This window comes from Belonocnema kinseyi, chromosome 8 (genome assembly GCF_010883055.1).
Source record: "Belonocnema kinseyi isolate 2016_QV_RU_SX_M_011 chromosome 8, B_treatae_v1, whole genome shotgun sequence".
NCBI classification, from domain to species: Eukaryota; Metazoa; Arthropoda; class Insecta; order Hymenoptera; family Cynipidae; genus Belonocnema; species Belonocnema kinseyi.
The window spans coordinates 86507305-86534098 of record NC_046664.1 but is presented as its reverse complement, the minus strand read 5'-3'; the positions used below and the strand labels follow the sequence as shown (position 1 = coordinate 86534098).

The 26794-nt window shown below is 29.4% G+C and overlaps 1 protein-coding gene across 1 annotated transcript; it reads left to right on the top strand.

Moving 5' to 3' along the window:
- The first annotated feature begins 1760 nt into the window (after positions 1-1760).
- Positions 1761-22784, top strand: LOC117177958 (thioredoxin domain-containing protein 5 homolog). Its single transcript, XM_033369095.1, has 5 exons — positions 1761-2264; positions 8914-9063; positions 9174-9282; positions 9371-9670; positions 21314-22784. Exons 1-5 carry the CDS (start codon positions 2113-2115, stop codon positions 21773-21775), a joined length of 1173 nt encoding a protein of 390 aa, XP_033224986.1. The 5' UTR covers positions 1761-2112; the 3' UTR covers positions 21776-22784.
- Positions 22785-26794: the final 4010 nt, after the last annotated feature.

Below are 26794 nucleotides of genomic sequence, written 5' to 3'. Positions count from 1 at the left end.
ACTTAAAAAGTATGAAAAAAGGCCCAAAAAAACGTTTAAAAGCCTGGAATTCCACTTAAACTGGGGTTTGTAAAGTGTGACAGTGTAAATGTGCTAAAAGTCGACATGCGAATGGTCACACATTTTGTCGCCAGCCGTGAGCTGCATATCATTATTCTGATTGGTTTAGCGTTTTGCAGGATGTGACGTTTCAATTTCACACATTTGTTTACATAGAACATAAGGTTTTTGGATACTTTTTTCAAAAGTGAAGTATTCAAATATTTTCATAAATGTGCTACATTTTTATCAATTTTATGATCATTTAAAAAATATATTATATAAAATTTATGCAACAACCCTATTAAATAATAATTCGTCGCACAAATTTAATACGTAATAAAAAATTAAAGGAAGAAGAGTAAATAGAAATTCCTAGAAAAGTGATGGTTTTTTACGTTAATTTTATACGATTTTTTTGTTGTTGTGAATGAAAAAATTCCTTTCTTAACTCGGGAATATGTTTATTTTATTTTTTAACTTGGTATCTATATTTTATTGTATACGTATTATAAAAGTTAATTTTAAGAGCTATTGATTTATTTATAATCTGTATGTTCGCATCAATTTCAGTAATAAATCATATTTATTATGTAATTTAATTGTTTTTTTTAAATCCATTGGGGATTGTAATTAAGATTGATTAAAAGTGACTTTTTATCGCTTATAATTTTAAAATAATCAAAATTCAAGGGCGTTCAACTAGAAGTTAGCCTCCTCATTTTAGATAATTTACATTTTGATAATTTGAACGTATTCCTGTTATTCATAGTAAAATTTGCAATCGGAGTGAGAAATTGCCTAATTACAACAGGTTTTGATTAAAATTTTTTAATTTTTGCTAAACTAAGAAAAAACGAATCTGGAAAATTTGATAACAATTTTTTTAAGTTCACATGATTTTTTAAAATTGTTAAAAGAATTTAATAATTTAAAAATATATTTGAAAGTTTTGAAAAGTTTTCAACTAATTTAAACCAAAATGTAGATTTTTAAATAAAATTTTGAAAATGTTCACGGATTTTTATAGGTTTTAAGATAATAAAAAAAGGTTTTCTTTGGTATTCCTGGCAAAATTTAAAAATATTTGTTGTATTTAAAAAGTATTCAGTTAAAAAAAATCGTTCAATTGTTAATGTTTATAGCTTAAATATGCTATAATTGTGAAATTTCAAATTTATTGATTCATTCTTCAATTGACAACATTATGATAACATGAATTTATATTTTTTACTTTATCTGTCTCTTTAAACTGTACAATTTATAAAAGTTTACCATTTTTAATTTAGCAGTTCAATAGCATTTAATTTTAAATTGCTCAATTGAAAATACATGTAAATAACACTATTTAAATAAAAATAATGAAATTAGCCAATTTTACACTCCGCATGCAGATTTAATTCAGAACCAGGAACAACAATTCAAGTTTCAAGTTGGGTACTGGTTCTACCGGTCTTAAAAAAAAGCCAAGAAATTTGAAAGTTTCCAAATTTCTTCATTTGTATACGTTGAAACTTGAAAGTCTTTAAACTCAAAAAGGGAAATGTATTTCGATTACAATTTTTCTAAAATCTTACAGAAATATTTAAAGTACTTTCAAATTCTAGTGAGAAGCGTTTTAAATGTTAGCGCCAATAACGATTACTTCCAGCGCTCTCTTTCGTCATATTCTGGAAACGCAGGTGCTAGAATCAATCTAGAAACCCACTGACGTCGAGTGGTTCACGTCCCACAGAAACTTACCTGAACTGACCGGGCTGTTCTTGCAGTTCATATGGGTCCGTGTTTTCGATCTGTAAACTACAAAATAGGATATTGTAAAAGGACTTTCGTCTACAATTAAATAACCTATATATAAAGTTTATTGGTTAGTGTATATATTATTTAGTTAATTGTGAAATATCGCTAGTGGCATTTTTAACCCTTAATATAAATTTTGTATAAACTAACCTCACAAGCTTGGGTTTTGCCGAGCGATTATCACCTGGGGTTGCCCTTGTTCTCGATTTTTGTATACGTATCGTTGAGTTTTGAAATTTTTCTGCATTTATCGCGAAAGCTTAGAAATCAATAATGTTTCGAAAAGGCGGTTTTTTCTTCCTGCTAGCCATTATTCATTGTGGACTTGCTCATGAAGAAGATGTTCATACTCTTCAATTCACCGAAGATACATTCAAGGATGCCATCGAAAAGAAAAATCATTTTATTATGTTTTACGCACCTTGGTAAGAATTATTTTCAATAATACATCGATTTTAATTATTAATTTAAAGACTGTGTCTACGGATATCGAACTTTCTGTACGAATTACGAGACCTGAAAAATCGCCGGTTTTTTTTCGGTACAGGCAGACCCTATCCTATTGAAATTGCATCTAAATAATAGAAAACCTAAAATCAAGTTCGTTCTTCGAATCTTCATTTTTGTTTATTGGTCTTTCATTGTTGAAAAAGATTCTGAATATTCTGAATGTACGTATTTCTTCGAAATTGGTTCGAAGAAATTTGGAAAAAATAATATATCAAAATAGAAATTTGCAATAGAAGCCCATGAAAATAGATGAATATGACAAAAAGCTTTGTTTCCATTTTTAGAAAGAAGTCATATCTTGAAAAATATGTTCTGAAAAGATAACTAGTTCCACTCGTAACTAGGAGAGATAAAAGTGTGTTGTGTATGTAACATACTTCTGCACTTATGTATTTATTAGTCAACCTGAAATTTATGTTCAACTTTTCAACAAATCATTATTTTTGGGAAAATAAACTTGCTCCACCAGTAACTTGAACAGATAAAAGTTTTTTTTTTATGTATGTAACAGACTTCTGCACTTACGTAGCTTCTAATCAACCTGCAATTTATTTTGAAATTACTTATCAGTATTTTTTTGAAGCGATGTAATAAGATTTTACTTATTCTCCTTATTATTTTGGATTATTATTTTCGTGGACATCTGAATAAAATAAACCTAATTTTTCATTCTCTAATAAAAATGGGCAGACTTAAGAGAATTTACATTGGATTTCGAATCATGTTTTAGGAGTAGTCAGTAGATTATGAAATTAATACAAAAAACAGACATGGTTCCATTGGATATAATAATCTCATTTTCATATTTGCCGCGGCATTATCACGATTTGCTTATCTTACAGGCTTTTTAAAACTAATCATCCAGCTCAATGGATCAATGATTATGTGAAGTTTTGTCTACTTATTGTAGCACGAGAAAATTAATTCAAAAAATAATTGCTGGGCAAGTTTAAAAATTAAAATTTTCCATTATATTTTTACGTGATTTTTTATCTTTCCGTTAGAGTTCAAGTTAAAAATAAATTAAGCCAGCACACCTGGAAATATTACCTAAATCTTCGAAAAAAAAGCCGTTGCATTTGGAATTCGGGTCAGTGTTGCCAACCATCTTCGTTAAAATATCAAGATTATTTCATATTTAAGAGTTTAAAGTTTATGTTACGTTCAAAAATAATGTTATTTTTACAGCATACATTTAAGAATATAAAGCTTGTATTGATGGATCTTTGAAATACTAAAGTTCTTTTTATATTTGAGAACGAAAGTTTCCTTTTTAGATATTTAACAGAGTAAATTACATAGGTAACCCACATTTATATAATTAATAACTAATAATTGGCATGTCTTCAAACATAAAATGCACCCAGTTCCGTTCATTTTGGAAACATAAAAGTATAGTGTTACGAAATAAATCGCAGCTTGAAGTATGATTTCCTTTCGAAAATCCGAAATCTATATTTTAGATCCTGGGTCACAAAAACGCAAATATCTCCTTAATTTAGATTTTCAGAATTTTCATTGCGGGTTATTTAATCACACACTTTACACTCTTTTCCCCGTTCCCCTGTTTTCAAGAAAATTCCTCATTTCCAATTTTACCCCTTTCTCTATTTTTTTCTTCTTCTGAAATTCGTACTAAATTAACATAATCCAGAAGAAAATCCAACTATTTTGGTTAAAAGTTAATTCTTATTAATCGAAGTCTACTAAAGTCGGGGCCCGTCACTTCTTTTGGTTATAGCTCGCTTTAAAGAAATCTATAAATTTGTTAATAAAAAGAATACGAATTCAAGGATATGATCATCTTTATCGTAACGAAATTTTGTCAATATTTAGAGGGAAAAACTTTCCAATAACAAACGTTAGGAAACATTTGCAAAAATTCAGAGATATTCTTTCAAATTTATGTAATGTAATACATTTTTCTAAATGCTCTTATATTCCATAATTTACTTTTTAGGGGGGTTTATTGACAAATTCCTTATTTTAAAAAGAAATGAAGATAGGATGCCATGTAATGGCTGCAAGTATGCAGTTTTGTAATTCGAGTGCAGTTCAAGAACTAAATTTATGATAAAATTATTCTTGTGCAAAACAAAGGATTGGCGCGTGGGCGGCACAGCGTGGGAAGTCGTAAAAAAGTACCCTTTCGATGGCAATAGTAACTGTTGTATTATTTCAGGGGTGCCAACTTGCTTTTAGAGTCATCATTGTCAACGAAAGGGTACTTTTTCTACCAATTGCCCGCTCTGCCGCCCACAAATTAACACTGTTATCACAAAACTGCACGATTGGAGCCATTAAACGGCTTCCGGTCTTCGTTTTTTATCAAGATAAATGATTTGTATATAAATCCCCGTAAAAAGTAAATTACTTTTTGAATTGTGCAGAAAAATAAAAATTTTGATCGCACAAAAAAATAACGAAAATGCAAAAATTCCATTTAGTGGTAAAACTATGCAAGATACAAAAAAAAGACGAATAAACAAAAATGATGCACCTCAAAAAGATCTTCAAATTTTTGTATTAATAACTTTTCAAAAAAACGCGTAGTTTCTATTTTAGTCGTAAATAAATAAAACAAATTTAATTTGTGGAAAAACGACACAAGCTACGAGAAAAACAATCAAACAAAAATTGTTTGCCCAAAAATAACTACAAATTTTTTATTATTAGATATTTTTTGATTAAAGGCGTAATTTTTATTTTAATCGTAAAAATTAAATTGCAAATAAAAAAATTAAATTTTTGGATAAAAGACGCGAGGAACAAAAAAATTAATATGCAATAGTAGTGCACCCAAAAAGATCTATAAATTTGTTAATACTCATTTTTTGATACAATGCTTAGTTTTTTTATCGTAAAAATTAAAAGTAACAACAAAATTGTAATTTTGGGAAAAATGTCACGAGTCATGCAAATAAAGAATAGACAAAGCTGCATAATCAAGAAAGATCCACAAATTTGTCGTTTTAAGGTTTTGATAAGACACATACTTATTGTTATAATCGTAAAAAATAACATCAAAACTTAAAATTTAAAAAAAATTGAAAAGCGACACAAGGTGTGAAAAAAATTAATATACAAAAGTTATTCACCAAAGAAGGATCTACAAATGTATTATTAATCATTTTTAGATGGGACGAGTAGATTTGTACGTATGCTTTAATACCAGTTTATATTATAAGTTGTAATAATATTGCGCATCCATTGAAATTATAAATATTTTTCAGGGTATCTGAGAATAAAATTTATTGTAAAATAAGGAACAAATATTCTGGTAATCATGATAAATATAGTTTGTACTTCATTTTGTAATATCTGGATAAGCAATCCTAGGCCGAGGTACAGAAATAAATTTAAGATACATCTGATATAATAATATTGAAAATAATTATAGGCCGTATTCATTTCAAATCATGCAGGCTGAACACGTTCAACTCTCTGAATCGGCTGCGGATGAAATATGCTGCTTTTCAAAGGCGTTTAGACGACACGTATTTCATCGACATGATAGAAAAATTTTGTTGGCAAAGTTATGAGTATTTGAACTTTTAAAACTCGTAACGCAATTTTTGAAAAAATCTGATTTTTGCTTTGAAGTCCTGTAGTTTCGAAACTGATATAAATGTTATACTTTTTCTTTTAAATTCTAGTAGTTCTTTCCATTCTCTTTCAAAATTACAAAAAAATTTGGAAAATTGTTTAAACTGGCAAAATAGCGGCGGTTTTTCTAAAAATTGTGAAACTCAATTTTCTCAAAAAGGCCAAAGTTTTTATTTTTTTCTAGATAGGTACTATTATGGTGAATATATCTCACGAGAGTATCTTTTGCCCACGCCTTGGAGAGAAGAAAATCTTTTTTTTTTGTTACTGAAAAATGAATATTCACAATTTTAGTGCAAAAACAAAGTCAGAGAAGCAAAGTTATTCGACCCAGAATTTTCTAAAGAAAATTCTCTTGGCACTTTTCTTTATCTTGCGTTTGTTTCGTGATTTTCACGTAAATAAGAATAAATTCGGCTATAGCTGTATTTTTCTCATAACAATAGTCTATCATAGTATATCATAAATAAGTAAGAAGGGTAAAAATGTACAGGATGAAAAAATTGGATACAAATTAAAAATATTTTTTAATAATCAAAATTGTATATTTTCATAAAATACCTTTAATTGTCGGAAATTTTGAATTATTCTTATTTGGGCGAAAATCTCGAAAGAAACGCAAGATAAAGAAAAGTGCCAAGAGACTTTTGTTTATAGCTTTTTGAGAGAAATAACTTTGCTCCTTTCACTTTTTTCGTATCTTGTATTGCTTTTGCACAAAATGTAAATATTCATTTTTCAGTAACAAAAAAATTTTTTCTCCTCTCCAAGGTGCGGGCACAAGATAAACTCTCATGATATATATTCGCCATAATAGTACCTGCCTGGAAAAAAAATCAAGAAAAAAATTCTGGACATTTTAGAAAATTGAGTGAAAATGTTCAGGAAAACCGCCGCCATTTTGTCAGTTTTAAGAATTTTCCAAATTTTGTGGTAAATTTCGAAAGAGAATGATAAGAACTACTAGAATCATAAAGAAAAAGTATAATATCTACATCAGTTTCGAAACTAGAGCAATTCTAAGCAAATATCATACATTTTATTTCATAAATTGCGTTACGAGTTTTAAAAGTTCAAATACTCATAACTTTGCCAAAAAAAATTTCTATCAAATCAATGAAATACGTGTCGTCTAAAAGCCTTTGAAAAACAACATATTTCATCCGCAGCCGATTCTGTGACTTAAACGTGTTCAGCGAAAATGTAACATCTTGTTGGAAATTTGTCTTTTCGTATAGAAAACTGATCTTTTTGAATTTGAAACTCATCTTTTGGTAGAAAAGTCGTATTTTTCTGGTTCAAAGATAATTATTTTTCAATGATAAGTCTGCTATTATATTTTTGATTCTTCTCTTGGTCAGAATTCTACTAATTGATTGAAATTTTAGTTATTTTCTTAAAAAATAATCTTTTTTAGTTAAAAATTTATATTTTTACTAGAAAGCTAATTTTCTATTTTAAAAATCTACAATTATATTTTGGGTTCTGAATGAATCATTTTTGGTTAAAAAAAAAAACTATTATTTGTTGGGAAGTTTCATTGTTTTTTTTTTATTCAACTATTTTGTTAAAACGTAGTCTTTTTGGTCAAAAATGAAACTGTTGAACGTTCATCGTTTTGGGTAGAAAATTCATCCTTTTGGATTAAAAATTCGGGTATTGATAGAAAAGTCTTATTTTTTGGATCACAATTTATCTTGCTTGGTTCCTCTTTTTGTCTGTAAATTAAATAATTTCGTTGAACATTCCACTTCTTTTCATTAAAGTTTAATCTTTCTCGGTTGAAATTTGGTCTTTTTTCTGGAAAGTTCAATTATTTGGTTTTAAATGATTCTGTGTCGTTGCCATTTTTTTTAATTCAACTTATTTGATTAAACATTCGTCTTCCTTAGTTGAAAGTTGACTTTTATCGAAAATTAATCTTTTCGGGCTTAACATTTTTATTTTTTCTAAAACATTCTACGTTTTAACTACAAAAATCAGCTAATTCTTTTAAAGTGCACTATCTTTCGACATAAAATCTTAGAAATATAGTAACAATCTTAATATTATTCAAAAGAATTTATTTCCCTATATATTCCACTATTTTGTTCAAAATTCACCCTATTTTTCCCCATTTTTTGAAAACATTTTGGGTTGTGAAGTCTGAAATCGCTTTTACAATCATTTAAATGATACACTTTATCTTGGAGTTAATGTTTAATTCTTTTCAAATTTTATATAACAAAGCAGTTAATATTGAATAATTATTATTAAAAGTGATGAAAACTAAATCTAAAAAACGCAATTTTTGACCTACTCTTTTTCATTAACATTTCTCTAATAACTTTTAGATATCCAAAAATTGACGTGTCAGATGGCGATGCTATCAAGTTAAAAGTAGGAAATGTTTCGAAAAATAATATGTTATTTATTCCTCCTGAAAACTTAGCTAAATGAAGTTGGCGTAATTCTTAACGGTAAAAAAAAGATAGCCTATTCTTCTTAGAACCCATCGATTTCTTACAAGTGCAAGTAGTTTAACATTTAACAACATTTTTAATTAAAAATAAATTAAAATGTAGCGCTAAGAAATCTTAGTTTTTAAATTATTTAAAATTGACAATTATCGTAAAAGGTAGACTTTCAGCTAGATACTAAATAACTAGATACAGCTTAAATTATACAAAATTGATCATTTACGATCAAAAACGTTTTAAACTTAGAACTGAACAATATTCCGACTGCTAGAATGAGCATTCTAAGTTACGTGTTCAAAATTAAATGTTTTACGATTGTCACTTAACATTTTTTCCTTTTGGCTACTTTTTCTACTTTTATAAACTTAGATAACGGTAGCAATAATAAATTATCTCATCAGCAGTTTCAGGATATTATTTGTATATTGTAGATTCACTCAAAAAAATAAATAAATAAATAGGTTGGAGATGTTACTTTTATTTTCTGCATAAATTTTAGGTGTGGCCATTGCCAAAGACTGGGTCCCATATGGGAACAACTTGCCGAAATGTTAAACGAGGACGAGGATAGTCGAATTCGCATTGGAAAAGTCGATTGTACGACTGACAATGCGATTTGCTCTGAACACGACGTGACCGGATACCCAACGTAAATACAATGATATTATTATAAATAAATAATTCAATACCTTCAAATTGTGTGATAAAAATGTAAAAACAATTATGAGCGCCGTCAATAAACCGAATCTATATTTGCAGGCTCAAATTCTTCAAGGCTGGAGAAAGCCAAGGTACGAAATTCCGAGGAACTCGCGACTTACCATCTTTAACTTCGTTCATCAATGAACAACTTGGCAGCATTCCTTCGGTTTGTAAACTTTTTGTTTTGCCTAATTGAGTTATTCACATAAATTGTGTTGAAACTTGTTATCAGGGAAATAATTGTATGTGTTTAGGAAGAAGAAAATGAAGAAGTTGCACCTTCAATACCAGAGGCTGTGAATGGACTGATAGAATTAACGGAAGACACATTCGATAAACATGTGTCATCTGGTCATCATTTCGTAAAGTTTTACGCGCCCTGGTGTGGTCACTGTCAGAAATTAGCCCCAACCTGGGACGAACTTGCGAATAGTCTTCGCCACGACAAATCAGTCAGTATCGCCAAGGTTGATTGTACGCAGCATCGCGCAGTTTGTGGACAGTTCGATATCAAGGGCTATCCCACTTTACTTTGGATTGAAGACGGAAAGAAGGTTAGTCAAATTTATATACCTCAAAAATTGAGAAATTTAAAAATGTTACTCCCAGTTTCTTAGCACTCAGAGTGGTCGCCGGACCGGGAATTTTGTGTGGCCGGGAAAAACCGGAAAATGAGAGTGAATTTATTTTTTGACCGGAAATTTGACATATTTCTATAGAAGAAAAAATCTGTCTAAGTTTGATTTCAACGGTTAAAAAAAAATTAGTTGACTTGTTATATTTTTCCAATGTGATATCGTTCAGTTTACCATGCGTATTTAGAAAAACTTTCGTTTAAAAAAATATTTTAAAGATTTAAAAAATTACAAATTAGAAGCGTTTGAAATCGTCAATTTTGAATAAAAATATTCTTAGCTCATCAACTGTGAATATACATTACAATAATATTTCAAATTGAACAGTACATTTTAACGTAAAAAGTGACACTGTTTTAATTTGAAGGCTTAGTAGTTAAACAATTTTTAACGTTTGATTGAAATTTTATAAACTATTTTCATTTAAAAAATAACATCAAAATAATATATTCATAATGAAAGGCTTTTATTAAATTTCAAGTATTTTTTCAATCTACAATTCGAAATTTGCCCACCAAGAAAAAGAACAATTGCTTAATATTTAGAAATATTTGACTGTTCATTTAAAATCAGTAATTATAAACCAAATATTCAAAACTAATTAAAAAAGTAAACTTTAAACGTTACAATTTTAATTTTATTGTTCTATTTGAAGAATTTAAATTTTAAAGTTAAATTGTTGAATTTCGTTGTATAAATAAATATTGAATACCTATTATTCCTAAAAAATGTGAGTAAGTTGAAGAAATATTTAGAAGTTTTAAAAAAGGTTTAAATTTAATTAAAAATTTGAAATCGTTTGAAGTAATTTCAACAAAGTGTGGACGTATACGTACAAAATTCGGCTATTCGTACCGAAATTTCAATGCAAATAATTTGAAACAAAATATAGATTTTTGCAGATTCATTACGAAAAATTTAGAAGCTTTTCAATAATTATGACAGACTTCAATAATTGTTAAAAATTAATCCTAAAGATTTTAAGGAACTTTTCATTTTGCAGGCTTTCTTTTACAAAATTTTAGGAAAAATTCGAATAATTTTAATAGAAGTTTAGAAGTTCTGAAAAATTTCTAACATAATTTACCCGTAGAGTCCCGAAGGCTGCTACATATATGTAAAAATTAATCATTAATACTGTAAACTCATGTACTCTTTATTATTTTTTATTATTTTCCATCTTAGGCATCGGATTATACATTTTGAAAGAAACAAATATAATATGGAATTCAACTGCTTGAAGAAAAATCTTTGAAAGCTCTACCATGTTAATTTGTAATACTTATTGGTTGAATTAAAAGAAAAATCGAAATTAATAATATTGCACTAAAAATAACTAATAATGCATAAAAAAATATTTCAAATTATGAAGAAAAGAAAGCGTAAGAGCAAACCACAATCTCAGATATCTGGATTGGGAAAGCTTCACTGATCCAAGCAAAAAAAAATTTAATTGAATAAATTACACATTTTACAAAATAGTATCAGAAAAAGTGAAATTGAGTAGAAAAAAAATAAGTGCAAACAAAAATTAAAAACATCTGCCCCAAATATTTGAGGTTTAAAAAAAGAAAATTGAAAATGCCCAAGATTGGTAACTCCAGAATTTTGTTCTATCATTATTACCATTGCGATTGCATTGCTGGTTTATGTCTCTGTTTATTAGTATGCTAAGTTTAGATTTTTAACTGTATAGTTTGTTTTTTAATGTGTCTCTTCTTTTTATGTATCTGCAATACTTTAGTTCAGGTGTGCATATCACAACTTTGTAATCTTTGCTTTTTATGGTGTCTTATGCTCAAAGGGGGAATTTTATGCTCTAGGCGGGGGGAGGGGCTATAAAAATGGTAGGAAAATTAAAAAAGATTGCTATTTTTTAAAATTATTTGTCTTCCATATTTCCGTTTTCAATTGTATAATCTCTCAATTACAATTCTTAATTATGTGACTTGGTTTCTTTGGTTGTCAAATATATAATTTATAATTTACGCTTTTTGTGTCTTATGCTCAAAGATTAGAATTTTAATAGTAATTTTCGCTTCTTTTTTTTGCTTTCTTTTTTTCTCTATTTTTGATGTTCAACAAGGAAGGGAGGAGTCAGGAACTATATAAACACACCAAACAGTTCAGACAAAATTTAAATTTTATTTTGTGAGACTGTGTGAGAAGGAAATTCCCTAGGCTTTTCCCTACTTTTTGCATCTAGAGAGAAAATGGAACAAGCCCAAAAATGTAGTGTTCAAATTTAGATTTAGCACGCAAATCTGAAATGATATGGCATTTTTGTTATTTGTTCCAATATAAATCATACAATATGAGAAAGACCTTCAATTTGCCTAGAATTCCCCAAGCTATGGGAAATAGAAGGCACAGTAGAGAATTTCTTTACACAAATGAAGTCTCTAGAAGTCGCTATACTTAAGAATATAACATCCATGTGTCTAGTTTTGCGTTCACTGGTATTATCAAAATAACGTGCAAAATATCCCTAGATTTCGCCCTATTTCCTGCATCTAGGGGAAAACTGACACGTGTATTAGAAATTCTGAAGCAAGATTCGGATTCAGCGGCCCAAAAATCTACAAGGGTAGCCTAGTCACTTGTCTCGTGCAGACAACCTTTTTGTGGGCCTGTGTTATTAATTGCAATTTTAATTACACAGGCCTGCAAATAATGGGGTCATGTCAGTTTTTGGAAAGTGGAGGGTCATTTCCCAAGTAAGTTTTTACGTAGAATCCGAATCCGGGGTCAGAATTGGCCCATTAGGTCAGAATTTTAAGATATTTGAGGTTATGTACCCAAAAAATGGCGTTTTTGGCTATTTTTGAGGTTATGCACAGAAGACACAACATTTTTTGGGATTTCAGTAACCCCGAACACCCCCATGTACAAATTTTCAAGAGAAAACATCCAGTAGAAAATGCCTGCCTCAAACTATTTAAAGCCAATGTTCAAGACATAATGGGACATATCTGCGACTCTCAAATTAAAGAGAAAGAGCAGTACAATATGATACAACTAAAGAAAAAATCCCCAAAAATTTGATGTCTTCTGTACATAATCTCAAATGTAGCCAAAAACGCCATTTTTGGGTACATAACCTCAAATATCTTAAAATCTTGACGTGATGGGCCAATTCTGATCCCAGATTCGGATTCTACGTAAAAAATTACTTCGAAAATGGCCCTCCACTTTCCAACAACAAAACCATGTTGGCCTGTGTTATCAGCCTTTTTGTCTCAGGTTTCCAAATTTATAATTTGTAAATTTCGCTTTTTATTGTTTCTTAGGCTCAAAGGGGGTGGGGGGTATAACATGACCAAATAGTTTAGGCAAAATTCGAAAAGAGATAGCCATTTTTTAATTATCTGCCTTCTATATCTCAGGTCTTCAAATTTATAATTTTTTTAGTTGCCGGTCCTTCTCTCCAGTTTCCCGAGATAAAATTTGTGATTTTCGCTTCTTAGTATGATCGATGCTCAAAAGGAGGCGGGGAGGTAGGGAATATAAAAAATCACTAAACTGTTTATACAAAATTAAAGAAAAAAACAGAGTGCTAATTTAAATTAACTTAGGGTAAAAAACGTACTGAAATGTATCAAAAACTTATAGCAAATATGTAATTTTACAGAAAGAAATCTTTTAGCAAATCAAAATGACTACATAGAATGTAAAATTATCAATATAATATGAAATTGCTTTGCAATACTGTTTTTTCTTTTTTTTTTCATTTTTGTATGGCCTATACACTGCCGGTCAAGAGTTTCCGGGCACCGTTTTTTCGATGACTAATGAAAATGCTCTAAATTTCAATTATGTCGTAGCTGAATTTCTCTCTCTCTAAAGGGCTGAATGCTCTCAAAATTCTGTATAAAATGAGCCCCGGATGAAGCCAATTTTTCTACTCTTTAAGTAGATATTGCAAAAATAGTGTAAATTTTAATTTTTTCTTATATTGGCAATACCTTCCGTAATAATCAATATTTTAAAATGTTCTTGGGCTCATTTTGAAGCTATTTTCCCACAGTATCGCAATAATTTATTAGCATAGAAAATTTTTAAGTCTACACTCTGATAAGAATTTTTGCTATGTTTATACTCATAACGCACTTGCGATACTACAGAAAAATAGGTAAAGTTCTCGCACTGTGATATGGTTTTTTTTAGATTTACGCTAATAAACTGCTGCGATACTGTGGAATAATAGCTTTAAGATAAGCCCAAAGCCATAAAAAAATATTGATTATCACGGAAGTTATTGAAAATTTAACAAACATTAAAATTTACAGTATTTTTGCAATATCCACTTTAAAAAATAGACAAATTAGCTTCATCCTGGGTTCATTATTAACATAATTTTGAGAGCATTCAACCATTTTGAGGTATCAAATTTCAGCTCTGACATAATTGAAATTAAATGAACTTTATGAGTCATGAGAAAAGAGGTAGGCGGAAACTTTTGGCTGGCAGCGTAACTTTAAAAAAGTGTAATGGGTTTAACAGTTAGTTTCATTTGTGCAAACATAATTTGCAAATACATTGAATTTGATGCTAAAATCCAGAAAATTCAATTTATTACATATTGTTTGTTATTTCGTGTACTTTTCGATCTGTATAGCGTTTGATCTACTTTGTATCCGAAAAAAATACAGATTGGAGTTTTTTTTATCGGAAACTGATACTCTTTATTCCTCAGAAAATACATTTTTGACAATTTCATTTGACTCATGTCAATTATGAGACTTTTTAAAAAGCTTTGTACTCGATTTGAGGCATGCATGATTTATATACTTACTAGAAGTTAATACGCGCGCTTCGCGCGCGACCCATTAATTCACTTGCAATTATTTTATTTGTAAATGAAGTTTAATATGATACCGCGATATTCATTTTTGCGTTAATAACTTTTATTTGTGCACGGTTCCGCACGGCTACCCTCTCAAGATGCAGAATAAATTATTGCGCGACACTAAAAATTTTTATGCAAGTTTGGAAAAAACATCTAAAATGTTGGTACGTACAAATTTGCATAGAAATACATTGTAAATAATCTCGACTCGAGAAGAGTCCAAATGTCAAGCCATTTCGAACGCCCCTAGCACTTGGATGGGTGACCATCTACGAAGTACGACCGGGTTGTGTATTCGAATTTTGAAAACCCGGTTAAACTCCGGAGGTGTTTTCTACAGTTTTCATCTCATCTAGCCAAGTGTTTAGAAAACTGAGAGTAATTCGAATAATTCCATTTGTAGCCGCATTGTCAGAAAATTGTACTAAAATTCATACAGACTATTATGAAATTACTGGAAGAAATTAATAAAAAGAAATAATTACTGAGACTAATGAAAATGAAAGTTTTTACCATCATACAGTTTTAATTTCTTTTTTAATTCTTATTAAATATATAGTGCATACATTTTCTTATGAAAACTAATTTGTTTGAAATGTTCAAATGGTTCAAAATATAAAAAAACAGTCAAGTTCTGAATTTGTTTATGAAATTTATTTTAATAATAAATAATTATTGTAAATTTGCAAAGTGTCGTAGTAAAAAGTGATTGGAAATACATGCTTTGTTGATTCCGTAAACAAATTAAGCCTATTCTTCAAAAAATGCCCAAACTCTTAATTTGCTCATGAAAGTAGTTTAAATAATAAATCATGAAAATTTGATTATTATAATTAATCGGAAAGATGTTCTTAGTTGAATTTGTAAAAAAAACTTACCCCTTACATTTTTAAATATCCAAATTCTGAAGTTTGTATGAAAGTTCTTTAAATAATTAATAATTCTTGCAAATTTAACAAATAACTTAGGAAAGATTCATCGCAAAAATAATCTTAGTTAACTTCGTAAGCAAATTGTGTTTATTAATTAAAAAATACCCTCACTCTCAATATGTTTATGAATATTGTTTGAATGAATAGTAATTATTATAAATTAACAAGGTATGGTGGGAAATGATCATGGAAAGACATTCTTAGTTCATTCTGTAAACAAATTATGCGTCTCACTTCAAAATAGTTAAACTATAAATTTGTTGATTAATATTTTTTAAATAATTAATAATTGTAAGTTTTCAAAGCATCAGAGAAAAAAATCATTGAAAGGATATTCTTAGTTAATTATGTTAAGAAATATAGCCTACTCGTAAAAAAACATACTCTTAATTTTTTAATTGAAATTGTTTAAATAATTAATAGTTCTTGTAAATTTACAAAGCAACATTGAAAAAAGTCATCGAATGGACCTTCCTAGTTGATTTCGAAAACAAATTGACTCGTAGAAAAAAGTTTAAACTCTTAATTTTGCAATTGAAATTCTTTAAATAATTAATAGTTGTTGTAAATTTGCAAGGCAACATAGCAAGAAGTTATCAGATAGTCATTCCTAGTTGAGTCCGCAAACACATTGACTCTTAAAGAAAGGGCACTTTCAATTTTTTATTTAAAATTGTTTAAATAATTAATACATCTTATAAATTTGTAAAGCAACCTAGAAAATAGTCATCCGATAGATATTCTTACTTGACTTCGTAAAAAAATTAACTCGTAGAAAAAAGATCAAACTTCCCAGTGGGCACAAAATTTGGCGACGTTTTTACGACATCCTATGTCTATGTCGTTACAGTGTCTTTACGATATCGTAAAGACATCGTCAGATCATACGGCATATTTACGATATCGTATAGACGACTTAATGACATGGACATAGGATGTCGTAAAGTTGTAGTAAAGATGTCATAGCGATATAAGCCACTGGCTTATTTTTAAATTGAAATTCTTTAAATAAATAACAGTTCTTGTAAATTTACAAAGCAACATAGAAAAGAGTCATCCGATGGAAATTCTTAGTTGACTCCGTTAAAAAATTGACTCGTATAAAAAAGGTTAAACTCTTATTTTTAAATTGAAATTCTTTAAATAAATACTAGTTCTTGTAAATTTACAAAGCAACATAGAAAAGAGTCATCTGATGGACATTCTTAGTTGACTCCGTTAAAAAATTGACTCGTATAAAAAACGTTTGTAAATGTACAAAGCAGCATAGAAAAGAGTCATCCGATAGGCATTCTTAGTTAACTCCATAAAAAAGTGACTCTTATGATAAAGGCAAAACTTTAAATTTTTTAATTAAAATTGTTTAAATAATTAATAGTTCTGGTAAGTTTGCAAAGCAATATAAAAAAGAGTCATCGGATAGACATTCTTAGTTGACTCAACAAACACGCTGACTCTTAGAAAAAGGACACTTTTATTTTTTCAATTAAAATTGTTTGAATAACTAATAGTTTATGTAAATTTGCATAGCAAAATAGAAAAGAGTCATTCGATAGGCATTCTTAGTTGACTCCGTTAAAAAATTTACTCGTATAAAAACCGTTAAACTCTTGTTTTTAAATTATATTCTTTAAATAATTAACAGTTCTTGTAAATGTACAAAGCAGCATAGGAAAGAGTCATCCGATAGGCATTCTTAGTTAACTCCATAAGAAAGTGACTCTTATGATAAAGGCAGAACTTTTATTTTGTTAACTAAAATTGTTTAAATAATTAATAGTTCTTGTGAGTTTGCAAAGCAATATAAAAAAGAGTCATCGGATAGACATTTTTAGTTGATTCAACAAACACAATGACTCTTAGAAAAAGGTCACTTTTAGTTTTTTAATTCATATTGTTTGAATAACTAATAGTTTATGTAAATTTGCATAGCAAAATAGAAAAGAGTCATCGGATAGACTTTCTTAGTTGACTTCGCAAACAAACTGGCTCGTTGAAAAAAGGTCAGTTTTAGTTTTTTTAATCAAAATTGTTTAAATAATTAATATTTTATGTAAATTTGCAAAGCAGTATAGAAATGAGTCATCGTATAGACATTATTAGTTGACTTCGAAAACAAATCGAATCGTAGGATAAAGGCCAGACTTTTAATTTTTTAATTAAAATTGTTTAAATAATTAATATTTCTTGTAAATTTAAAAAGCAGCCTAAAAAAGAGTCATTGTATAGACATTCTTACTTGGCTTCGTAAAAAAATTAACTCGCAGAAAAAAGGTTAAACTCTTCTTTTCAAATTGAAATTATATGCAGACCAACACAGAAAAGAGTCATCCGGTAGACATTCTTAGTTGACTCCGTAAAAAAATGAATTTGTAGAAAAAAGGCCAAAGTCTGAATTTTTTATTTAAAATTCTTTAAATACTTAATAGTTCTTGTAAATTTGCAAAGCAACATAGAAAAGACTCATCGTATAGACATTCTTAGTTGATTTCGAAAACAAATTCACTCGTAGGATAAAGGCCAAACTTTTAATTGTTCAATTAAAATTATATAAATAATTAATAGTCCTTGTAAACTTGAAAAGCAGCATAATAGACATTCTTAGTCAACTCCGTCAAAAAAATGTACAAAGCAACATAATAAATCAAACGTATTCTTTAAAAAATAGCCATTTATGAAAATTTTTAAAATAATTACAATGTTTGAAGATAAATAAATGTTTAAACAACAAATATGAGCTCCACTTGAATTCGGTACGATCGCTAGGAATGTTTACATCTATAATGTAAACAGATCCCTCGAACATGCCATAACGCCTTTGAGCTATCTTTGAATGAAATGCAAGTCAAAATTGTACAATTCAAACTCCAGGCTCGACTTGTATCCCTAGCATTTACCGCCGCCAAACGGATCACTCGGGAAGCGCACTTAGGTGGAAATGCCTTGGCTTCATGAGGGTGCTACATGCCTCTGCAAGCAGGCAGCCTGCATGCAGAAAACCCATAAGTGTGAGAGACTCTTATGGGTTGTCTTCATGCATGCACCCTAATACGCAGCTCTGCTCTTAACCTAAAAATGATTCTAGATTAGATCGCATTTCGGTTCGCATGCGTTGGCTTGATACAAGATTCCGTTGATCTCGATTCTAAATAATAGTCGGCGCGTTTAAATCCAACCAATAGGTGAAGAGATAATGTGGCTTCAGACTTCTAGATTATATCGCTACCTCTTTTTTACCCCCTTTTTATGATAGGATACATTTTTTATTTAGAAAAATGTCATGCCACTATTGACAATATTTTTGATCTGAAGTGTGTCCGATTCCTGCACTCACATAAATATTATCTTTTGTTTTGTTGTGTTAAAAATCATTATAAATCTTATGTGTCAGCTCAATAAAATTGATACATTTACCAAATATCGAAATTTCCAACAAATATAAGGTGCATGTATATTCTTAATTTGTATCAATATCTTATAAAAAATGTACAAAAATATTTTAAAGAACTTTCAAAATTTCTAATCTCCGTACACCAAATAATAAAATTCCTAGTAAGTAGTGACGTTTTTTCCAACAAATTCTACAATAATCCACATAATACAAATGAAAAAAAAAGATAATATGGCAAAAGTTACTTGTTTTAAATTATTTTGTTGAAACTTTTCTGAATCTTTCACATACCTCACAGACTGGCCCCTATATTCCCTATATGTCCCTATATTCAGTTAAGGTACCTAGAGTATCCAATTTTCAAGATTTAGACCCTATGGTATCCTGTGTGCATCCCATACTTTAACGTTTATAAATGTCACTTTTCTTTCAATACATTAACTCATGGGTTAATCATTATGCAATTCAGGTCTGTACCTAATTTTGATGTGTCTTGAATTCTTTGGAAATATTTTAGGTACTTTTTTCAATTCCGAGCCGTTTTTTCATAGATTTCTATAATTTGAAGGAATTTTCCAGATTTTATGTTATTTTTAAATGTTTAAAGGGATTTTCAAGAGCTTTTCATTTGAAATATCTTACTGAATTTAAAAAGATTCCAAGGAATTTTTCATTAATTTCTTCACGAGGAGCGAGAATTTTGTAGGATTTAAAAGATTTTAAGAGATTTGAAATTATTTTTTAAAACTCATCCTACATTCTATTAACTTATCCTAAATTCTATTTAATTTTTTGGAATGCTTTTGAATATTTTAAAGTTTTTATTTAATGATCCTGAGGATTAGTTGATAACATGATCAAAGGATGTCAAATATTTGAATCTATTTTTTCAAATTCCTTGGAATTTTCAAGAGCTCTCAAAAATATCAAGGGATTTCAAAATATTTTAAATATTTTAGGGTATTTCAAAAGATTAAAAAGAAATTTTTTATTCATTTCAGTCATTTAATGGGATTTTAAAAGATTTGAAATACTTTAGAATATTTTCAAGAGCTTTGAACAATTTCAAGATATTTCTAAGTATTTTAATCACTTAAAAGGAATTTAACCAAATTTTATGTGGTTTTAAAGTATTTCCTATAATATCGGAAGAAATGAAAGGATTTTACAAGACATAATAGGTTTTAAGGTATTTTAAAAGATTCTAAGGCGATTTATAAGATTTCCTAATGTTTTCAATGATTTTAAGGTACTTTTAAAGCTCCCAAAGTATTTGAATAAATTTCGGGAAATATCAAATTCCGTAGAGCTTCACAGGGTATTATAATATTTTAATGGATTTTAAATAATATTTTAGAAGAAGTGAGGGCTTTCATAGGGTTTGCAAGATTTCAAGAGATTTTTAAATATTTGTTGTACTTATTTAGAATTCGCACTGAACTTTTACCCATTTATTCTGAATTCTTTTTAATTCCTTTGAATTCTTTTAAATTCTATTCAATTCAATGGATTTTTCAAAAGTTTTTGTTTAATTCATCTTGAAGTTTTTGAAGCTCAATTTAAATTCTTATGCATTTCATCCAATTCTTTTAAATTTTATTTATTTTTTTAAATCTTATTTCAAACTTTCTCAGTTCAGTGAATTTTTTCATAATTTTAGATTTTTTTAATTCTCTGGTTTTTTTTTTAAATTCAGTTTGATTTTTTAATAATTTTATCGAATTCTTCTGATTTCCCTTAAAATCCTCTAAAATCACTCAAACTCTTTTTTAATCAATGAAAGTTTTCGATTTTTCATATTTTTTCTAATTTATTTGAATTCTTTTCTATTTATTTTGAATTGTTTTGTAGTCATCAATCACTTGTTTTGTTAGAAATGAGGAGGGTTACAAATATTCGAAAAAATTTTAGGTTTTTTTTTTATTTCACCCTAAAATATTTTAAATTCTTTGGAATTCTAGTGAATTTTTAAATTTACCTAAATTCTTCTAAATTCACTCAATTTTATTTAATTTAATGGGTTTTTTTAATTTTAAAACTTTTTATGTAATTGGTCCTAAATTCTTTTAACCTGATCTTGAATTCTTCGGCATTTGATCAAATTCTTTTCAATTATTATAAATCCATTTGAATTTTTTTAATTCACCTTGAATTTTTATGCACTTTATAAAATTTTTCTAGTTTACCTTAAATTCCCCTAGACTCATTCCCAGTTTAAGGAGATCAGTGGAATTTTATGATTGTTTTGAAATATTGTGAATTTACTCTGAATTTGTTGCCCTTTAAGCGCAAAAAGTACCTAATAAGCGTGACAAAAAGTAATCCCATAAGGACTGTGAGACCTGCTTTCAGTTAAATCGAAGTTAATTTCCTATTTGTAAATAATACAGATGGACAAATACACTGGACAAAGGGCGCACGAAGACTTGAAAGCCTACGTTGCCACAATGCTTGGCAAAAGTGCAGAAAGTGGTGACAGTAAAGAAGATGTTGGCGACGGAGCAGTTCTTCCGGTTTCGACTTTAACTGGAGATAATTTCCAACATGGCGTCGAAAAGGGAATCTCTTTCGTCAAGTTCTTTGCACCCTGGTGCGGCCACTGCAAACGTTTAGCTCCCACTTGGGATGATCTCGGTAAGAAGTTTTTGACCAAGGAATCCGTTCGTATCGCTAAAGTCGACTGCACTGTTGAGGCGAGCAAAGAACTTTGCAACGAACAGGAAGTTGATGGTTTCCCAACATTGCTATTGTATCGTGAGGGGAAAAAGGTGTCCGAATATAACGGATCTCGTACTCTGGATGACCTCTATGAATTTGTCATGAACCACTTGAAATCTCACGACGAACTGTGATTACCTGCAATCGTTACTTTAACGGATTTTATTGTACAAAGTCATTTACGAGAATTATTATTTCACCCTGTGGCTATCTTTATTTAACAGTGAAAAAACAACAGAAAGTGTGAATCTTTTGATTGCTTTTTTGTTTGATTGTTATGCTAAATAATAAACCTATTCATAGAGCGAGGATAATCTGGTGAAATACAAGTAATAAGATCTTCCATAAACGTTTTTAAACATAAAATTGATGAACTTTGAAATCATCGCAAATACGCTGAATGCTTTTTTAGGATCTCTTTTTTTATTTTGATACAATTCTTAACTTCAATAGCATAATAAAAGACCAAGTTTCGTAATCTGTTTTTAGAATTGTAGTATTTTTATCAATTATTTTTTTTTATGCAAATCAATTTTAGGCACAGTTTTAATAAGTGATTTGTCATCCAGTACTTACAGAATTGCATTTAAATTTGGTTTCAGCATCAAATGAAGCTAGCGAAGTAATTTTTTGTTGTTACAAATTCTTTTTCCATTTTATACTGTCTTTATTAGCAGTTTGAGTATATACAAATATTGAGTCGTAGTGTAAATTTAAAAGTAAATCTGGCATTCTTTCAATTTGTGTTACATGTCGAAAGACATCAAGAAAACAGAAAATACTTTTCAGAAACTATTCAATGACATTTCATCTTCTTAAAGCAAACTACACTAAGTTAATTTGCCATGATACTGTCGTCCAGATGAAGACTGTAGATAGCAACTTTTTTCATCAGGGCGGCAAAATAAACCAAAAATTAAAGACAGACAAAGTGATTACATATATATTCGTGATACATTTATACATTGATTTCATGTACAAGAAAAAACATACATTTTTAGTAGGTATGTACAATAATCGCATAATTATATTACTTCGTCGAAATACAGGTCACACATACTGATACGTCTGAAACTGTAACTATATTTCATACTTTGAATTGTTCTCACCTAAAGTTTCAATAAAAACCTTTTTCTTGGCAAACTGTTTCATATATTTGCGATATTTTCTTTAGAATTCTAAAACTAGCAAGTAACAGTTAATTAAACAATATTTAAATACAATTTCTTAGACTTTTTTGGTCTAACATGTAAAATTTTTAAACTATTTAATGTATTTCCAAAATGATATACTATTTATAATAATGCTTTATCATTATCCGAAATCGAAAACATCAACGGATTTAGTGATTTTGGCGAAATTATTTTGATTAATTTTTAGATTATAAAAATTGAAGTTAATGATATCCCACAGGAATTATAAAGGTCTAATACACTCAATTTTGTGCTCAAAACGATAAACTAAACTACTTATCTATTATTTAACTTCAACAGCCGTTTTAGATTGCCATATTATGAATGGATTTATATACATCTTATACAAAGAGGCTAAACATTTAGCGATCAGAACTAGACTCTTTCAGACTAGAGTTTTGATTAATTTAAATTAAAATAAATACAAGTGAGAATGCACTTTGTGCTGCTAACGCGTTGTATACAAAAAAGTTATTTAAATAACTAAATTTTCTATCAGAGGATGAAAACGAATTTAAAATAATTGTGAATTTTATTTTCCGAAAAAAATATCCAAAACAAAACTATATTAAATTCTCTCACATTTTTAAAATCTTATATTAGAATTATTTTGCAATCTTTTAAGATCTTTTGAATTTACCTTGAATTTAAATAAGTTTATTCTATTTGAATGAATTCTGTTGCTTTCAAGCAAACTCTTAATTCACTTCAATTTTTTGAATTCAAATAAATTAGATTTCATTCCAGTAAATTTTCTTGAATTATTTGTTTTCCTGTGAATTCTTTTCAAGGAACTGACCGAAACGAGACAACAAAAGTATAGTGATTTCTTTTTTTTTCTATACTGCCGAAAATAAATCTATATTATTATTGACTCGATTTCAATTAATATGATATGAGGCTACACTCATTTTTATTTTGTTTCAATTTGACAAAACGTGAACCAAAGGAAACGAAAGAGTCAGTTCTTTTTGAGTAACGTAACGAAATTAAAGTTTCAGACGTTTCCCTTGTTCTTTTAAATGACATTGAATCCTTAAATTATCTAGAACTCCTTAACTTGAACTGCTTAAATTCTTCAGAAAATTTTGAATTCCCCGGAATTCCTTGAATTTTCTGTAACTCCTTTAATTCTCTAGAATTGACTAGACCGTCTTGTATTCTCTAAAATTCACCAAAATTATTTGAATTCACTAGAACTACTCAGATTCTCTAGAATTTCTTGTATTATCTAGAACTGTTTGAATTCACTAGAATTCTTTAAATTTAGTAGAATTCTCTGATTTCACTAGAATTCTTGGAATTTACTAGAATTGTTTGAATTCTTGGAATGCCTAAAACTCCTATAATTTACAAAAACTTTTTGGATTCTCTAGAAGTTCTTGAAGTCCTGCAGCTCCTTAAATTCTTCATAACTCTTTGAATTTACTAAAACTTCTTGAATTCTCTGGAATTGACTAGAATTCTTTGATATCACTAGAACCCTTTGAATTCACTAGAATGCCTGGAATTTTTCTCATTTATTTGAATTTAGTTTATTTATGTAAATTCTTCTGAATTTTTCGATTCCTTTTGAATTCTTTCAATTGTTTTTAATTCTTTGAATTTGTTCGAAATATTTGAATTCTTATATTCAGGTGTACCTCAAAATATCTAGTGAATAACCCGCCATCGATATAGTTATACCAAAATATTAATAAAAAAAAGTTTTTTTTGGTTTTCGTCGATCAAAGAAGATGCAAAACAACGCCAACTTATTTTGAAGTCAATTAAAACTATTTAAGGGCATGTAGCAACTATCCGATTCCAAATATACGAACTTTTTTTTGTTATACCAGCTCTACATGAAATGGGATATTGAGTTGAAAGATTGGGAAAATAAAGAAAATGAACTAAGGCACGTTTATGTACTAATAAATTTCCACGTATACAAAAAAAGTCAAAAAATTATTAGTTTTGTGAAGGCCATGTGACGAGTGGGTCACGTGACCGGATTCCTACCTTACCGCCACTTTTATTATTTCCCAACTTATTTTCACATGAAGCGCCACGTCGTGTTGAAAGTTTGGGATAATAAACAAGAAGCACTAAGAATAGTGGGTCGGTTCCTAAATTTGTATAATTATGAAAATAGTTTTTTGTTGTGCTTTTTTCATAATTATTAAAATTTAGGACCAGACCCACCTTTCTTAGTGCTTCTTATTTATTATCCTAAATTTTCAACTCGATGTAGCGCTTCGTGTGAAAATAAGTTGGGAAATAAAAAAAGTGGCGGTAAGGTAGGAATCTGGTCACATGACCCCCTTGTCACATGGCCTTAATTGTACAAATTTATTAGTAAATAAACGTGCCTTAGACCCTTCAATTTATTTTCCCAAAATTTCAGCTCTATCTTATTTCGTGTGGAATTGATGATAAAAAATGTCGGCAAAGTAGGAATCAAATTAGTTTAAGATGCTCTTAAAGCCATGTCTTACCAGATTCCTACCTTTCCGATATTTTTTTAAACTAACGTCCACACGAAATGCGGAAATGGTAGATTGAGATGAAAAAGAGTATAAGGCCAGTTTTTGGACCAACCCAAATTTTGGTCTCAAATTGTTTTATTTTATTAATATTATAACAGATATAATAAAGGGAAAAAGTAAACCTTTTTTTAAGACTAAGACTTCGCGGAAAATTACGCCTTTGACATATGTTGTAACGCATATTAATGCGCACTTTTTGGGAAAGTCCGATCTTGCGCGAGCTATATTAACAATTTGAAACCGAGCAAGATTTGACCAAAAGGGCGAAAACTCTTGTAAAATATGAACTTAAAAATGCTTATTTCTTGAAATCAAATCGCTTTCAAGAAAAGTTCGTTCAGGATATTATGAGGCCAAGTTAGATGAATAAAACAAAACACTTTGAGTCCAATCGGTAGTTGGCCCAAAAACCGGCCTTAGTTACCCTGCTCCTTAAGTACTAAATTTTTGGAGTTAGAAAAATAAATGTTTTAATTCTAAAGACCATACAAACGTTTCATAGTGTCCTGCATTTAATTTCCCAAGTTTTAAACTCAATATCTCATTTTGTGTGGGCGTCAGTCGTTTAAAAAGATGTCAGTAAGGTAGGAATTAATATATAGCACAACATTTTTCGGCAAACTTGATGAAAGTTTACGGTGCAAGGTTTCAGCAAGCTTGTCGCAAGTAAGAAAATGCCCGCCTGTCGACAAGTTTGTGATAAAAGCTTGAATGAATCTAGTATTGCTAGTTTTAGGGAAAGATACTAAACTCCCAATATAAGAACCCTCAGTTCACGATATTCCTAGAATTTAAATCCTCAGCATTTTGGAGATGCGTGGACCGTGTGTACGAGAAAGAGAAATGCGGTGCTCAGTCAAGCGTGGCAAACAGCATGAAGGCAGTAATTAACATGCGTCAAAATCCAACATAAATGATTCATACGACCCTATCAGTTAAGGTTTGAATTCCCCCAATTTATGCTGAAGGCCACTGCAAGCCAAGCCCGCAACCGTTCTTATATAGAGAGTTGAGTGTATATGCGATATAAAAATAATCACGCAAATTTATTACAGTTAAATTATATATAAAATATAAATTAAGATAGAAAAATTATTATATATAAAATTAAATTTATATCATAATTTTCATAGTACGAGCAAAGATGGTACGAGGGGTGTTTAAAAAGTATGTTTCCCTAGTCTGCCGTTTTGCCCCAGCGCCATCTAGCGAGCTGGGACCGAACATAGTTTTAGTTTAGGATATACCGATAAGAGCGGAAGAGCACCACTTGCACACTCATGCATTTGTCATTATAAATATGCACTGATTCTGTGTGAATTTCGTTGCCATTAAGGGCATGCTCTTCGTGACCACGTGACCAAACTAGTCCCCGGATATGAGCATTTTTTTTGGTGTTCACTGTGTCCACACGGATTGAGATATCGTGTTT

Coding starts and splice junctions, on each gene's coding strand:
- LOC117177958 (XM_033369095.1), top strand. CDS start 2,113: ATGTTTCGAAAAGGCGGTTTTTTCTTCCTGCTAGCCATTATTCATTGT. Junction 9,064..9,173: donor GACGTGACCGGATACCCAAC/GTAAATACAATG, acceptor CTATATTTGCAG/GCTCAAATTCTTCAAGGCTG. Junction 9,671..21,313: donor GGATTGAAGACGGAAAGAAG/GTTAGTCAAATT, acceptor TAAATAATACAG/ATGGACAAATACACTGGACA.